Genomic DNA, 13,874 nt, shown 5'->3' with positions numbered 1-13,874 from the left:
AAGCTGACCTTCACAATAATAGCCTATTTATAGATGTGCAGGTGTTAAGCGAACTACCGACAACTCATCAAATATTTATATTATAGTAGAGAATATCAAACTCCACATATTTTTAAAATTTTTTTTTCTTAAAAAATTATATATATTTATACTGTTCTGCCCAATCTTGGAACGTGCTCCGTTTCAAGACTGGCCAGACCAATCTTCTGACGGTGACAAATGGGTAGCCAGTCTTAAGACTGGACTGCCCAATCTATAGACATACATGTCCAATCTTAGAACAATTGTGGAAAACAAAGAGAGTAGTGACAATTTTAGACTGCACCTCTTAAAAAGAACTTTAAATTGAAACTTTCTTGGCAAATAAAAGTCAAAAAAATGATACCGTTTATATAAATATATGTATAAAAAATTAAAACTATTCAACCATAATGGCTGACTATCGCTAGCTATAGCCGAACTTCTTATTCAAAATGAAATTAACAGTTAACGATTTATCTGATTCTTTTATATATATATAAACCTTTTTTTAAAAAAAATGGTCACTACGAGCTGTATAATGTCAAATGTGCTAGCTATACACATTTTTTTTATAAGCAACTGCATTTTTGGGTTCAGCCTGGGGTTGCTAAGGCATTTTTGCAGATTCAGCCTCAAAGTTGCTTAATGGTTGCTTCATAACCTGGAATCTCATTGAGCAAGTAAAAAAGCAGACACAGGCAATGAGTTTAAAATAGCATCAAATAGGGTATATCAACATTACAACTATTTTTTATTTCACTCAAATAAAAATGTGGGGAAAAAATTCTGATTTAGTAAATATCAAGGACAGAGGAGGGTTATGGTCAGTAAGCGATGATGTTTTTGAAATTTTTTGTACAGATTCTTCTTGTGGAAGACTGATCTAAGTGGTTCCTAAGTGTGTAGTAGAATTCAGCCTAAGTTGCTTACCACTCTGCCAAAACTCAGCCTAGGCAGTTGCTTAATTTTTGACCATATTTCAGCCTCAGTTAAAAAAAATGTGTAGCTAGCTAGCTACGATTTTTACTATGCCAAAAAACTCGCCTGGTCAATTCAACAGTTTTTTTTTTGTTTTTTGTTTACCATATATCCCAAATATGATGTTTTAATGTGCCTGAGAATGGTTGTTGGGTCTTGCAAACAACAGGGCTTGTGTGGGCACATCCCTTCTTTAAAATGTAAAAGGCGTCTAGTCTTAAGATGGGGCTAACATGGTTTCCTGCTTAATCTTGTGACGCCTTGCACAGTCTTAAGACTGGGCATTTTTATGACCAAAGATTGGGCAGAACAATACCATTACAGTATCCTTAAATATTATGGTCAAACTTCTATAAAAATTTGAAAACTTTAAATTAAAATAAATCCTGTTCTAATAATCTTTCGGTTTCCTAAATTTCCTGTTATATAATATTTGCTGATATAAATCCAAATATGTCACTCATTTTCCTCAAAAGTTCCTTGTTTTCTTTTTCTAAAATTGATGATGTTAACTCGGATCCGAGAATGGTAACATTCACTCTCACCTACATTGTAATCGTCGCCAAGGGAAAAGAAGAAAAGAAGTTATTGCATTTGTATTAATCTTTAGCAAATCCTAAGCCTCAACTTTCTAAAAGACTTATTCGTATAAAAAAGTGTAGCTAGCTAACTAACTTGCGGGCAGGTGCATAGCTAACTATATACTTAACTAAGCTTTTTATTCCCTCCTTTGAATCCTCCTAGACTAAAAACAGGTTTAACTGATAGTACAACGACCATAAATAGGGTACAACGATATGAATATTGTCGCTAGAACGAGCTATCAATCGTTATCTTTGGAGGACAAAACAAACACAACACACACAGCACACACGAAACAGAACTGCCGGCTGCCATTTTATCTCGTACAGAGTTGTAGAATTGGGATTGTACCAAGTTCACCATTTCTGCATACACATGCGTAAACAGAAGTGGACCGTATTGGACGTTATTCATTTTCCAATCGTGGAGGATATAACAACCCGAAACTAAGTTTCCAAAAGGTATTTTTGCTAGTTGGCCAAATTCCCGAAATTGTCTCGAAATAATTTTTGTTTAGCATTCTGTGGGGTTTTTCTTCACTTAAAATTTTTGTAAGCAACCTCATTTTGAACTTAGCGAACCCCTACTAGGGACGAGGTTGTAATTTGAGAGGAATTCCATTTTGTAGTTTTAAGTTTCAGTAGCAAAATTTTAAAACTACAGTGGAATCTCTCTATCTCGACTACTCTCTATCTCGAAATTAAAGTCTCTTTGTGGTCCGCCTAAGGTGTATTTTCCTTTCTTTATCTCGAACTTTCTCTATCTCGAACAATTTTTTTGGTCCTTGCGAGTTCGAGATAGAGAGATTCCACTGTAATATTATTCTTTTTTCTTTTCCACCAAAGCAAACGTTCCATAAGTTGGGTAATAACACGTATCATCTTTCAAACCAGAGCTCATTCTTTTCCCGAGAACGAGCGCATTCAAGTTTGTGATCATAACATTCAAGTTTGGGATCACAGGTGCACTTTTAAGGTGATGATGTTGAGCCAGGTCGCTTATAGCCCACTTTCTATTTGGAGAAAAATCGTAATCACAAGAGGGAAGGTAACCCCGAGAATACAATTGGACCAAAAACTAGTTAGTGCAAAAATGTTTAAAATATTTTTGAGAACCCTCAAATCAATGCGCTTTACCTACAATATACCATTATGCGTCTAATGCATGTAAGAAGTGCCAATTGATTTTTTTTTTAATATGAACTGTGCGTTTGTTTGTATAACGAATCAACCTCTTCCCTAGAGTTTTTTACCTAATGTTAAAGCCGCTGGCGCTTTGGGTTGACTCAGCTCGCTTTAATTAACAAAGCACCAAGTCAACTCTCCTGATAAAAACAAACATTCCCTAACATTGATTCTGCTGACCGCCAAATAGCTTGATTGTCAGTCAACCAAATTTAAACAAAACCATATTTAATTTTTAGAGCCAATCGTAAGGATAGAATCTTTGGATGCAGCAGATGTTGTTTCACAACGAAACAAGATATTTCTACAAATACTATAGATGGCGTTTACGTGTCAAATACGCTCGTATTTTCTGTAAAAAATCTAACAATAAGTAAAAAAATCGAAAATTGAAGAGACAATAGATTTTTAATTAAAAAAAAAAATATTTAAAAAAAATATGTACAAAATATTTTTTAAGTTTTTCTTTTTTACATTTCACAAGTTCAGCGTTTTCATCGAAGCTACGCCCACGTGCTTTTTCTATACTTCTGAGCACTCTCCAGTTCATAGTTTATGTACTGCAGAGTTCTAAACTTTACCCGCTTAAATCTTCAACCAGCATTCGATGTGGAGGAGGGTGTAACTACCTGAATCTGGTCTGTTCACATATATGATTGAATCGCCTATAAAAGGAGCATGTTAAATTGGTTGTACTAAATATGTATTTTTAAACATGGTATCCACCCTTAACAATCACCTAATTGGTCCACAATCGTAAAACGAAATATCGTTAAAATATTAAATTCCGACAATTTGAAGTGTTGTAGTATTCCACCAGGTACTAAACACTGATAGAGTCAACGAGGGATCATTTCCTCACGATGTAAACCGGTCCTACATATTTTTTTTTAAGCATGACATTTATAAGCACCCGTAGACTCAAAGTTGGTCACTTTTTAAACATATGCTAAGCATTATGTGAAGCGTAAGAAAATGTTGTGAAGTTTTTATGTTTTTTGTTTCGTGAGCAGTTTTTCTTTTTATTCTTTATGTCTAAATTAACCAGCATGTAGTGAGATTTAAATTGTAATTACTGATGTTCTTCAAAATTCAAATACGCATATTTTGTGCTTGATCACGTGTTTTTCATAAGCGTATTCCAATAAATCTTTTTGCCATTAAGCATAACCTAATCATATTTGAGCCTTAAAAACTACTTTTCATAAGCATCCTTTAAAAAAACACATGTAATCAAATACAAATCAAAACACCTTGCATGATGAGCAGAATGTTGTTGTGTTCGACAATTTCGTCCCCAGTGACAATCTTCTCTACTGGTGACGTCATCTGGTAGCTCAGTTAAAGGGATATCTCTTCTGTACTGATAAGCGAGCTTCCTCAAGTACAACAATCCGCATCGATGACACATCACATCATTCGCCGTAAAACCGTTATTTTCTAAAAAGAAAGATTGAGTAACAGTCGATGGTGGGCATTTACTTAGTTAATATACCAGAGCGTGTTTTCTTAGCTTTGTCAACGAAATAAACATTAAAAAGATAGTCTAGCTCATATATATCCTACCAGCAATTTTGTATAAGCCATCTTGTATTTTTGAAACACATACACTATGCAGGCTGGAGATATTTATACTTTTTTGCGTCAGGTAATTCTAAGGGAAAGAAAATGATGGATAAAGCAATCTATGTTTCTGGTATTTGAAATCCTATCCAGACTAAAAAATATATAGTTAAAATTAGTTTGAAATTAAAAAATAGTTTGTTACCGGTAACAGCTGACTTAGCTAAGCTATTATTGTAAGCAGGAAATTTAAGACCAGTCAGCAATTATAGATTTTTTACTGAAGTTGGAAATTACCTTTATTTCGGAAATTTCAGAGGAAAAAAATAAGAACACAACAACAACAACAAAAAAACTCACCTGCAGTATTTCTGATTCGAATGGATTATTATTAATCAGTCCTGATATGGCTGTATCGTCGAATCTCAAATCTGTATAGAAGTAGGCAGTGTGGTACAAATAGATATACTAAAACACGTAGCGTTCTGAGTAGCACGCTAATACGGAATTATCTGCGCCACAATACAATAAGAAGAACAGCGGCTTGAAAAAACAGGCCTTTGATAGCGAGATTGTGAGGAAATAAATGCAATGATGTAGCTCTAACAAACCCAAATTAGATATTATATTATCAAAATTAGATATTAGAGAAGTTTGAAGAAAATATTGTACTAGCTGCGAGAAAATAGAAATATTTATCCATTTCGCCTAGAATAGCATTTTTTGCGTGCCACAAGATCAACATTTTGATTCTCATTTTCATGATGACTTGTATGTTTACTATACCAAATTTTTAGATCAATTTAAAAGTCAAGATTTTAATGACACCTTCATTTTCAGCACGATTTTTATTCATTACGCCAATTTTTATTGAAAAAAAAGCCTTTTTTTAATTTTGGATCAGTACCTAGGTGACAAAAAACAGAAATCAATCATGCTAAAAAATCTTTATATTTTATTTAGCGTGCTAAATCTAGTGGAAAACAAAGCATTTTTAATTTTTTGGCCTATTTTGACCTAAAACAGTATCAAGGGGACAAATCAACATTTTGACGCAGGCTTTTTTTACCATGCTAATTTCTATCGAAAAGAAAACGACTCCCAGTGAGTGACAATAAAAGAAATTACTGTACCATGACTTCAGAAGGCTATTTTAATAAATCACTCTCCTCCGGGGGTGTATTTAACAATGTAAATAAATAAATCCATGGTATCCAAAACAAAGATTAGGAAAAACAAACATGCAATAGACAGACACTTGGTCAAAAACCCTCTTGAAAGTGCAGAAATATATATTTTGCTGAAGCAAATTAAAACATTTTAGTCAAAACCTGATTTCTTTTGTATCGTTGTAAGTATACACGTTAAAGCATAATTCATAATTCACTTTCATTCTTTTGCCCATCTTTGCCCCTTTTAAACGTTCAAATGATTTCAAAAGACATGAAATCCTTGTCTTGACAAAATAACTTCAAAACCAATATTTATTGTTCATTTTATGACGTGCGGTTTCTAGTTTATTGTACAACATTGTACGAACTTGAAATTAGACATATACACAAAGCGTATTTAATAAAGAAATGTTTGCAAAAGAAAAATAACTACCGCAGTCAATAGGTCAATTAATTCGCTGCCATCATAATCATAATCACTGAACTTAATTTTTTTTTTTAAAAAAGTCACAATGTCACGAAAAAGGCTGGCATGTCCTAAAAATTATTTTTCAGAAAAGTTCTGAGCAGTATAACGACATGTTTACCTTTGAAACGATTCAAACATCCAAGACACCCATCTTTTCGACATCCCCAATAATAATGACAATAAAGTAGATAACATCGTGAACCTGGAAAAAAAGGTGATTAGAGTTCTTTAACTTTTTATCAATTTTTAGATGAAAAAGAGAATTCTTTATTTCAGTAATTTCTTTTGTTATTTTTTTCACGATAGAGGTTAAGGACTTGTGTTACTCACATACACCCTCAAATAATTTATCTTAAAATGTTAAGAACATATTAGTATTAAACAAAAAGACTTATACCAGAAAGTCAAACTTAAAGCTTTTTTCTCCTCACTTTAGTCACTTTAAAAATGGTTTTTCGTTCCAAAATAATTCGGATTTAATCTGATTTTGACGTCACTACAATGTTCGGGTGAAAGCGCTATGCTCGAGGGCATAGCGCTCTTATAACCGCTATGCCCTCGTATGAGTTTCACGCAACTTAATTTCGGACTGAGCATCTAAAACCAACATCGAAACCGGAAATTTTACCGACGTTGTTGTTAGTTACAACCTCAGATTAAGATTAAGTTGTTTTAAAGTGGGACGTAAGTTGAAAGCAGAATAACAATTTGCTGCAAAATCTTTGGTATTTCGAAACTGTCTTACCTAAAAAGATGCTATAAATATGTCAACATATGTTGGATCGCAGAAATAAAACTTGACTGCAGTAATGTTGGCAGCCGCAGCCTGGGCTCAACAATCGTAACTTACATTGGTTATTAGTGTCAAATGTTAGATCGCAGAAATAAAACTTGACTGCAGTAATGTTGGCAGCCGCAGCCTGGGCTCAACAATAGTAACTTACATTGGTTATTAGTATCATCATCAGACCCTGGAAACGATTTTCGACAGCAGGAACACACAAGGTGACTCGCACCAGGCTCGCATGTACGACCTACAAAACATGACAACGTTAATTAATAATACTTAGTACTTAAAGGTAGAACTTCCTTCTTAATATCAAATTGTAAAATCATACTACTTTTTTATACTGATACTTATTGTATTAATTTGGAAAAGATTATTTTAGAAATGATGACATCAGCATTATGTTGGTTTTCGATTAATTGGCAACTAACGAACCGTTAAAGTAATTTTGACATAATTACACTTACATCGCTCTATTAAGTGGTGAAATTTGTATTCCTTGGAAAAACGCTGTTTTTGTTTTTTAGCCCACCATGTGTAAAAGCCATCGTGCAGCTAGGAAGGTAGTAAAACACTGATACGAGAATTTTTTTTTAATCCTTTCTAGTTGGCAAATTCCCCTTTCCCTGGTCAAATAAAAGACTCGGCACATGTAAGCACAAAACCTTTTTTCTATAAAGGATTCTACATACTTGTACTGGGCGCTGTGGTGTTGGAAGCTCCCTGCACTGGACATTCTCTGCATCTAGGCGTATTAATCACATATTGTGGTGACCTATAAGAAAATATTTTTTGGAAATTTATGATAGTGCCTGCAAATACGACAGATCTTCCGTATTTTTTCTGCAAAATATCGACGTTGAAGAATAAAAAATTTACACCTTCTGTCAAAATCATTGTCGGAATCGTCTGAATCGGAATCGTCATCGGAAGATGAAGAGGAAAACAAGACACGGTAAGGAGGAACACGTTTTGGGCGCGTCCCATTCTAAACACAATGGGAAGAAAAAAAAATGCATACCCATGATACCATAACCATATTTATTAGTGATGTCAAAAAATATCTGCTTCGTCCGAAAAATTAGGATTAAAATAATGCTAAGATTTGGACCGTTTCCAGACCAAAATCACAATATGTCGTTTTGACATCTAGCTTTTCGTTCTTCTTCTCTTTTACTTTTTACCTCATTACTTCCTAAAGCTTTTTACACAATCATGCCGAAAGCAATACATGAGTAACACATAACAGAACACACTAATAATCTTACCTCATCATCCTTACATTTCTTATCTAATTCTTCAATTTCTTCTTTTGATCTTCGTTTTTCTGAAGCAAAACATTGTTTTTAGAGCGTTTAATTTTCATAACACAGCATCTGTAATGATGATTTAAATCAAAGAACGACATGTTGGACCACCTAAATTGAACTTATCATTCACGGTTTGCAGTATAGGTTTTAGCAGCAATACAACACAACAACAGCGACAACAACTAAGGTTAACATTACCTGGGTGCATTTCTAAATATGCAAGCGCAAGATTGTTCAACGTATGGTTTCGTCCTACAGACTTGATGTTTTTACGACACTAAAATTATTTAGTGATGAAAATATAGTACGAGACAATGCTACGTTTACACGACGTAGAGATAGACATCGTACAAGACAGGATAAAATTACTGAAAAGTGCAGCTACATGTATTTCTCGACATACTAGATATGTACTTTCATTAGTAAATATGAAAAATGGGAAAAATGCTGAGTTTATGCTTAGATTGACACTCGCTATGAAAAACATACGGATAAGTACTTTTTTTATTTAAAGAAACAAAATGACGTTTACATCATACACTACATGTTGGCAATGAGGCTAAAGCACGGAGACATGTAAAAACTTACCGTGGGACAATTTTGGGATTGATACTTCCAGTCCACGTAACACCCACCGCAAAACGAATGCATGCACGGTTGGCAACTATAAAGAAAAATTAATTGCCACAGATTGCTTACGCGCCTATGAGTTTCAAAAACACATCGGTTCAAAGGACGAACTCACCTCACACATTCGTGATAAATATCCTAAAAATACACGAAAATAAGACATGTGATTGGTGCAATATACTGTAAAACATACCATGTACCATTCATTTTTAAGCCAGGTCTCCTTTTTAGTGCGATTGGTAAACACACAAGACAAATTAGTGTTCGCTCAATCTCCATTTGTTCAAATTTTGACAGGCGATTGAAAAAAGAAGCCAAAACAAACCATGAGTGACTTCAACGATGGATGAACAAATTTCTATTTTCACTCTGTTGTGTGTATGGAAACAAAAAAGAAAAGTAGAAGAAAGGAAAAAATAAAAATAAAAAGGAATGGTGGCATGGAAATATCGCACTTGCTAAATACATAAAAAACATTTGATTTTGATTGGCTTAAAATAACCCATGACGTAATTGTTCGCCGGCGATTGAAAAAGAAAAGATAGAAAATGTTTCTACTTTTTCAGCGACCACGGCGACCAAAGAATATGACGCAATAATGTCATTGCGCATGCTCAGAACTGAGCGCTACAGCTCAGGCGATTAAAAATCGCTAAATGGAGAGCCGGCTTAAGCCTTTTCAGCAACTAGTTAAATACTGATTCATTTTTCATAAAATATCATGTTCTGTATTCGTAATACTTCGACGTAGGAAATCTTCTTTGTAGAAGAGAAAAAATACGCAAAATAAATATTCATTCGTAGTTGATGAACAGAGATTTTGCTAGATTTCATTTTCGCATTTATGTATAATGCAAGCTACTAATTCTGCAACCAACTTCAGTGTCTCCCACCTTCCAATCACATAACTTCGTTTCGGTTTAATTTTAACATAGCTACCTGACATATTGGACATATCAAGTTCTCCTCAAATTTTTTGTCTTTCTTCAACACATCATCATCATCATTATCATCTTTTGGTGTGCAATCACTGTGATGGCGTGAAGATTTGGCAGCAGGTTCTTCAGTCGGCTAAACATGTTAAAAAAGTCTTGTGTGAACAACGTATGAGAAAATACTGTAAGAATTTGGATGTTCAACATGAAACGATTAATTTGCATAACCACAACTTCATTCTACTCTTGAACATCCAAATATGACAGAACATAAATAAAAAAATAAAAAATAGAAAAAAATAGAAAAAAACAAACAAAAAAAAACATAAGAACATTAGAAGCCGTTTATCATATTTCCGTCCATCCTGTATCTTTTCATCAAAATAAATTTCGTAAATTACACTAATGCACGATATGAATACGCATGTATTTGACTAAGTTCTGCTATAACTTTAAAAAGCTTCAAAACTCAGTCTTTTTCTCACGACCATGCTCCAAAGAGATTTAGAACGAATAAAAGGAAGAAGAAAAAATAATACTACACACTTTTATACTTCTTTCATCTGATTAAATACATTCCAATTCCAAAAATAAATTCTTACATTACAAGACGGTGGTCTTTTATGGGACTTTTTTTCCACTTTTTCTTCACTCACATACTCAACATCAATGTCATACTCCAACGTACTATCTGTTGCTTCACCCTCCTCCTTGGTGGCTTCACCAGAGTTGTGCAATTTGTACGTAAATGAAACATCTAAGAAAAAGCGTTAAAAGCACTGATACAAAACTTGAACAACACCCACAGAAATTTTAGACCAGAAAGATCTATAAGAAAACCCGAGACTCTGATTGTGCAGATGTTAAGAAACTCCACTATAACTTATCACAAAATGTAAAATATGAGCAGGAAAGATGTGCTTTTTAAAAAGTGTTCATTAAAAGAATAGAAAAGTAGTCAACTGTATCAAAGCTTCTGAGAAAGTAACCGTGGTCAAACGCACTAAACAGTCACTTACCACTGTCAGGTTCATCTTTTCTATGCACCACGTGTACAATATCTGTAGGGTTTAATTTTGTAATCTAAGAAATAATTGATAGCTATATTTGTGTGATTAACTATATACACTCTTTACGTGAGCGCATTCTATCAAACTTAACACAATCTAAACAACAAATATTTTATAGACCTTTAGTGCGTTGTCCTTTTGGCAAAAAATAAATAAATAAATAAAAAATAAAATATTAACTCTCTAGAGGTACAGTTAACTCTCGATATGTAGAGTTAACTCCCCAGAAGTACAGTTAACTCGCGATAAGAACAGTTAACTCACAAGAAGTACAGTTAACTCTCAGGAGGTACAGTTAACTCTCGAAAAGTACAGTAACTCTCGATATGTACAGTTAACTCTCCAGAAGTACAGTAACTCTCCAGAAGTACAGTTAACTCTCGATATGTACAGTTAACTCTCCAGAAGTACAGTTAACTCTCGATAAGTACAGTTAACTCTCCAGAAGCACAGTTAACTCTCGATAAGTACAGTTAACTCTCCATAACTACAGTTAACTCTCCAAAAATACAGTTACCTCCCCAGAAGTATAATTATCTCACGATAAGTACATTTAACTCTCCAGAAGTACAGTTAACTCTCCAGAAGTACAGTAACTCTCCAGAAGTACAGTTAACTCTCCAGAAGTACAGTTAACTCTCCAGAAGTACAGTTGACTCTCCAGAAGTACAGTTAACTGTCGATAACTACAGTTAATTCTCAATAAGTACAGTCGCTCCTCCACAAGTACAGTCGGCTCTTGACAAGTCAATCCTTCGCAGCACGGATGTGTGGTAAAAAACATTTTAGCTTGCTTTTTTTATCTTCATTCAGAAAACTCAATAACAATCCTTTGTTTAAAATTTCAATTGCCCCCCCCCCCTGACTAACAATTTTGTAGAAGTAACGTGCTGAACATAGAAAGATCTTGCAACAGTCCTAACAATCCCAACGTCTCTATTGTAATTAGGTAAAATACGCGCTAGTGATTTGCTTTCTTTAACATCTTTGTCATCATCACTCTTTTTCCATCTGGAAAATGTTCGAATTTCAGTCATAAGGTTTAAATTCTATTGAAAAAGCTTTGAGAGATATGAAAAAGCTGGAGTTATGATGCAACTGTTTGATACAACGAAGAGAATAGAGTATTCAAGTTTTTGAGTAATATTTTTGTATACCTGGAAACCGCCTTTTAATCGATTTGTGGGAAATACAAATTCATTCGACCTACAATCTTTTTAATACTATGTTTAGACAACACAGCTAGTTTCATAGCTCGCCGACACAATTAATTGCGTAGGTATTTCTATATTATATTCACACATTTTTCAATTGTCAATCTTCAGAGTAAATTTAGGATTTTAGGTTATTTGATAAAGTCTAAATTCTTCTTGTTGCTGATGTCAGCATGGCCATTTTTTACGAACTTTGGGCCTTTATGGGCCCTGACATGTATTATTTCGAGCTAGAGAATGGCTGCAGAACATTGACTGCTTGACACTTTTGTCTATATTTGAAAAATAAGGGAAAAACTGCCTTTGTCTAAATATTTTGTCCTAGTTGGCAGCTATGTCGAATTTTCTGAGTCCTGCATATACACCTTCGGTAAAAGCATCGTGTTTTAAGTAATCACGGTATTTATGCCACTTGATTTTACTAATTCTTTCAAGAAAATAAGGTAAAGAATAATTTACAACTGATATAGTACCTGAGATTTCTTGTACTTTGTCCCATTTATTAACAGACCATTTGAACTAAAAACAAAAAGTTGTGTAAAACGCATATCGCTCATTGATGGTCATGAAATATAAAAAAATAATAAAAGATTAAAAGTTGTCACGTTCTATTACGAGAAATTATTTGACGTAACAAAAAAAACTTCAGATCAGCAATGTCATTATACTAGGCTTTACCAGTCTTCAATTAACGTTTTGAGTTTCTAGGGAAAATCTTAAGGTCTACTTAGAATAATTCAAAAGAAATTCAGGTAAGCAATGGCACAAAAATTTAGAGGGTCGGTAGTAAAAATCAGTGTGGTCATTTTAGTGATACTGCCAGAAAATATAGCGGCAAAGTATTACTAAAATTAAAAGCTTCCAGGTTAATATCAGGTCATTATAATTAAAGCAACGCTTCTATAATACATTTCCATGTTCGATGGATACAAACCTTCCGAAGTTTTGATAAACGTTCGAGAGTATTCGCAGAAACAACAGGAAAAAACTGTGTTCTATTTTCAGGCACTACAGTGAAGAAATTGTGTTCGATTTTCAGAGCTCAATTTTCAGAAGCCACGTGTTTTTATTTTATACTGTGCTATTGTGAAAACGGAACCCGAAAAGTGTGTGACTTACCAAATATTTGCAGTGATTTGTCAAACGCGCCCCAGACTTCTACCAAGACTTAATTTCGTGCTTCTTCTACACGAGAAAACCTAACAAATATTTGGGAACAAAAATATGAAACTCACCTTAGAACTTCTAGTGAGACTTCATTTCGTGCTTCATCTACATGCAAAGTACAATGATGTTTTGATAAATAAACATTGTTTTCAACAGCAATATCACAACCATTGAGCATCCGAGTTAAGAAAAAGTCATTCTTATCATTGAAAAAGAAGAGAAAGTCAGTTTGGGAACATTAATGAAGAAAATTATCACAGCACTGTTTATAACAACAACGATGATAACAACGTAACAAGAACGAAGGCGACGCCAAAAACAACACCGACAACGACCAACACGACAATGATGAGGACAACAGACACAAGAACAACCGTGACACGTTGATGACAACAATAGAAAAAGATACTACTGCCACGCCCAACTGTCACATTAGTTTTGTTTACGTCATAAACGACAGAACACCCATTCTTTTTCACCACAACAGTTATGATGCAATCTTCACTATCACTAGCTAGCTGTGTTGTCATTTTTTTTGTTTCTTCACTGATAGAAAATTTTCAAAATGCAGGAAACATATCATTAATAACACAAGCATCAATAAATTTTCAAATATTACTTACAAAAACAAAAAAACGAAAAATTATGTGGTAAACTAAATTTTGCCTTCCTTGTAGATTTTGCGGAATGAATCTTATTTAACGCTAATTTGAAAAATCGCCTGCATAATCCAATGCATACCTAATAATGTAAACATCGTTTTAATGTAAAATAAAATTAATTTAATGACTT

The 13,874-nt window shown here is 33.9% G+C and overlaps 1 protein-coding gene across 2 annotated transcripts; it reads right to left on the bottom strand.

Moving 5' to 3' along the window:
* Positions 1 to 3,154: 3,154 nt before the first annotated feature.
* On the bottom strand, positions 3,155 to 13,751 carry LOC130623872 (E3 ubiquitin-protein ligase CHFR-like). Of its 2 annotated transcripts, none has more exons than XM_057439405.1 (18): positions 13,492 to 13,751; positions 13,151 to 13,250; positions 12,389 to 12,434; positions 10,651 to 10,714; positions 10,234 to 10,388; positions 9,636 to 9,767; positions 8,812 to 8,834; positions 8,655 to 8,730; positions 8,265 to 8,343; positions 8,025 to 8,083; positions 7,638 to 7,744; positions 7,449 to 7,531; positions 6,914 to 7,003; positions 6,088 to 6,171; positions 4,689 to 4,759; positions 4,332 to 4,419; positions 4,019 to 4,205; positions 3,155 to 3,430 (listed from the first exon to the last, which is right to left on the bottom strand). In XM_057439405.1, the coding sequence occupies exons 1-18, from the start codon at positions 13,610 to 13,612 to the stop codon at positions 3,391 to 3,393; spliced, it is 1,605 nt and encodes a 534-aa protein (XP_057295388.1). In that variant the 5' UTR covers positions 13,613 to 13,751; the 3' UTR covers positions 3,155 to 3,390. The 2 variants fall into 2 exon arrangements, with proteins under 2 accessions (XP_057295388.1, XP_057295389.1); XM_057439406.1 differs by having other exon boundaries at positions 7,449 to 7,501.
* Positions 13,752 to 13,874: the final 123 nt, after the last annotated feature.

This window comes from Hydractinia symbiolongicarpus, chromosome 13, assembly GCF_029227915.1.
Source record: "Hydractinia symbiolongicarpus strain clone_291-10 chromosome 13, HSymV2.1, whole genome shotgun sequence".
Lineage (NCBI taxonomy): Eukaryota > Metazoa > Cnidaria > Hydrozoa > Anthoathecata > Hydractiniidae > Hydractinia > Hydractinia symbiolongicarpus.
Note: the sequence above shows the minus strand (reverse complement) of the source record. Positions and strands in the feature narration are given on the sequence as shown.

Bases quoted from the DNA above. Each gene is read 5' to 3' on its own strand.
- LOC130623872 (XM_057439405.1), bottom strand. From the start codon at position 13,612: ATGACAACACAGCTAGCTAGTGATAGTGAAGATTGCATCATAACTGTT. The intron at 8,731-8,811 runs GTGAGTTCGTCC...TTTTCTTTATAG, and splicing joins ATTTATCACGAATGTGTGAG to TTGCCAACCGTGCATGCATT. The intron at 3,431-4,018 runs GTGTTTTGATTT...CTCCTTTTATAG, and splicing joins CATTCTGCTCATCATGCAAG to GCGATTCAATCATATATGTG.